Source organism: Oncorhynchus gorbuscha, unplaced genomic scaffold (assembly GCF_021184085.1).
Source record: "Oncorhynchus gorbuscha isolate QuinsamMale2020 ecotype Even-year unplaced genomic scaffold, OgorEven_v1.0 Un_scaffold_12092, whole genome shotgun sequence".
NCBI lineage: Eukaryota > Metazoa > Chordata > Actinopteri > Salmoniformes > Salmonidae > Oncorhynchus > Oncorhynchus gorbuscha.
Genome location: NW_025754515.1, coordinates 1 through 2,500, shown reverse-complemented (window position 1 = coordinate 2,500; position 2,500 = coordinate 1). Strand labels below are relative to the sequence as shown.

The window sequence follows — 2,500 nt, the reverse complement described above, 5'->3', positions numbered from 1 at the left end:
TTTGTTGCCCCCACCCCCCCAGTGTAGTAGAGCTGGGAAGTATTCCTCTATGTGTTAGAAAAAACATGGATATGATCAGGAAATAAATCCGGAGGAAAAGTCCAAAGAAATCCAATGTACAAACAAACCTATCATTTCTGGGTTGGTCCTTCTGTAGCTCAGTTGGTAGAGCATGGCGCTTGTAACGCCAGGGTAGTGGGTTCGATCCCCGGGACCACCCATACGTAGAATGTATGCACACATGACTGTAAGTCGCTTTGGATAAAAGCGTCTGCTAAATGGCATATATTATATTATATATTATTCTAAATGTGTATATGGACGCAATAGAAGGAAAAAATACTGCACACTTCAGATTCTCCCATAGTGTTATTAGCTTAGCGTAGCTGACACTTCAGATTCTCCCATAGTGTTATTAGCTTAGCGTAGCTGACACTTCAGATTCTCCCATAGTGTTATTAGCTTAGCGTAGCTGACACTTCAGATTCTCCCGTAGTGTTATTAGCTTAGCGTAGCTGACACTTCAGATTCTCCCTTAGTGTTATTAGCTTAGCGTAGCTGACACTTCAGATTCTCCCATAGTGTTATTAGCTTAGCGTAGCTGACACTTCAGATTCTCCCGTGAGTGTTATTAGCTTAGCGTAGCTTACACTTCAGATTCTCCCATAGTGTTATTAGCTTAGCGTTGCTGACACTTCAGATTCTCTCATAGTGTTATTAGCTCAGCGTAGCTTACACTTCAGATTCTCCCATAGCGTTATTAGCTTAGCGTAGCTGACACTTCAGATTCTCCCATAGTGTTATTAGCTTAGCGTTGCTGACACTTCAGATTCTCCCATAGCGTTATTAGCTCAGCGTAGCTTACACTTCAGATTCTCCCATAGCGTTATTAGCTTAGCGTTGCTGAGCTAACTAAATGATGAGTGAATCTTAACAGTGTGGTCATTTTCCCTTCGGTCGACTGTCATTTTCTCTCACCGTTATCCCAGCTGTTACCTTGCAGCTCCAGCTGGGTCTCGTCACGCCTCCTCTCCAGCTCCTTCCTGTCGTAGTTCAGTCTCCTCAGACACATCACCCCACACTGGAAACTGTTCCTGTTACACAGACACATTGACTGGTTAAACATTTAAACTGTCCACCATTTTGGTTCCTAATACCTGTGGAAACTGTCCACCATTTTGGTTCCTAATTCCTGTGGAAACTGTCCACCATTTTGGTTCCTAATACCTGTGGATACTGTCCACCATTTTGGTTCCTAATACCTGTGGAAACTGTCCACCATTTTGGTTCCTAATACCTGTGGAAACTATCCACCATTTTGGTTCCTAATACCTGTGGAAACTATCCACCATTTTGGTTCCTAATACCTGTGGAAACTATCCACCATTTTGGTTCCTAATACCTGTGGAATATGTCCACCATTTTGGTTCCTAATACCTGTGGAAACTGTCCACCATTTTGGTTCCTAATACCTGTGGAATATGTCCACCATTTTGGTTGCTAACACCTGTGGAAACTGTCCACCATTTTGAGCTTTTTACCTGTGGAATATGTCCACCATTTTGGTTGCTAACACCTGTGGAAACTGTCCACCATTTTGAGCTTTTTACCTGTGGGAACTGTCCACCATTTTGAGCTTTTTACCTGTGGAAACTGTCCACCATTTTGAGCTTTTTACCTGTGGAAACTGTCCACCATTTTAAGCTGTCCCCTCATGTCCTTCTTGGTGAGGTGATCCAGCATGCGTGCGTCTACCAGGGACTCCATGAAGTAGGACCGGTACTGGGGCAGACCCAGGCTGGGCAGCCACCGCTACCAATCCACTCATGGTTCATGTCTCCATATGCCAGCGTCTGTGGGGAGGGAGGGACAGGGGCTTGGTCATACTGTGTTTGGAGTCTACTGAAGAGTCAAAAGTTAGTGGGGGATGGCTACCATCGCTATGAAAGAAAAAGGCTAGGCTGGGAAAGTGATGGAAATCACCCACATTAAAATCTAGAGTGTGCACGTGTCTGTACGCTCATGTCTGTGTGTAAGTTACAGCAGGTTTAAGAGCAGCTACGACCACAGATCAGAACTAGGGCCAGTGCAGAGAACTAGACTGATGTGTGTTCTGATAGGTGGGAGGTCAGAGAACTAGACTGATGTGTGTTCTGATAGGTGGGGAGGTCAGAGAACTCAGGGGACTGATGTGGTGTTCTGATAGGTGGGAGGTCAGAGAACTAGACTGATGTGTGTTCTGATAGGTGGGAGGTCAGAGAACTAGACTGATGTGTGTTCTGATAGGTGGGAGGTCAGAGAACTAGACTGATGTGTGTTCTTGGATGGGTGGGAGGTCAGAGAACTAGACTGATTTGTGTTCTGATAGGTGGGAGGTCAGGAGAACTAGACTGATTTGTGTTCTGATAGGTGGGAGGTCAGAGAACTAGACTGGATTTGTGTGTTCTTGGATAGGTGGGAGGTCAGAGAACTAGACTGATTTGTGTGTTCTGATAGGTGG

General features: G+C 45.1%; 1 protein-coding gene across 1 annotated transcript in view; it reads right to left on the bottom strand.

Moving 5' to 3' along the window:
* Nucleotides 1–1,804, bottom strand: part of LOC124030489 (liprin-alpha-1-like) — a 3,566-nt gene extending 1,762 nt beyond the window's left edge. Inside the window, exons 1-2 of the mRNA XM_046341818.1 lie at nt 1,679–1,804; nt 979–1,094 (exon numbers count right to left, since the gene is read on the bottom strand). Coding sequence (XP_046197774.1) covers nt 979–1,094; nt 1,679–1,767 — 205 coding nt within the window. The 5' untranslated portion in view covers nt 1,768–1,804. The remainder of the gene's footprint in view (nt 1–978; nt 1,095–1,678) is intronic.
* Nucleotides 1,805–2,500: the final 696 nt, after the last annotated feature.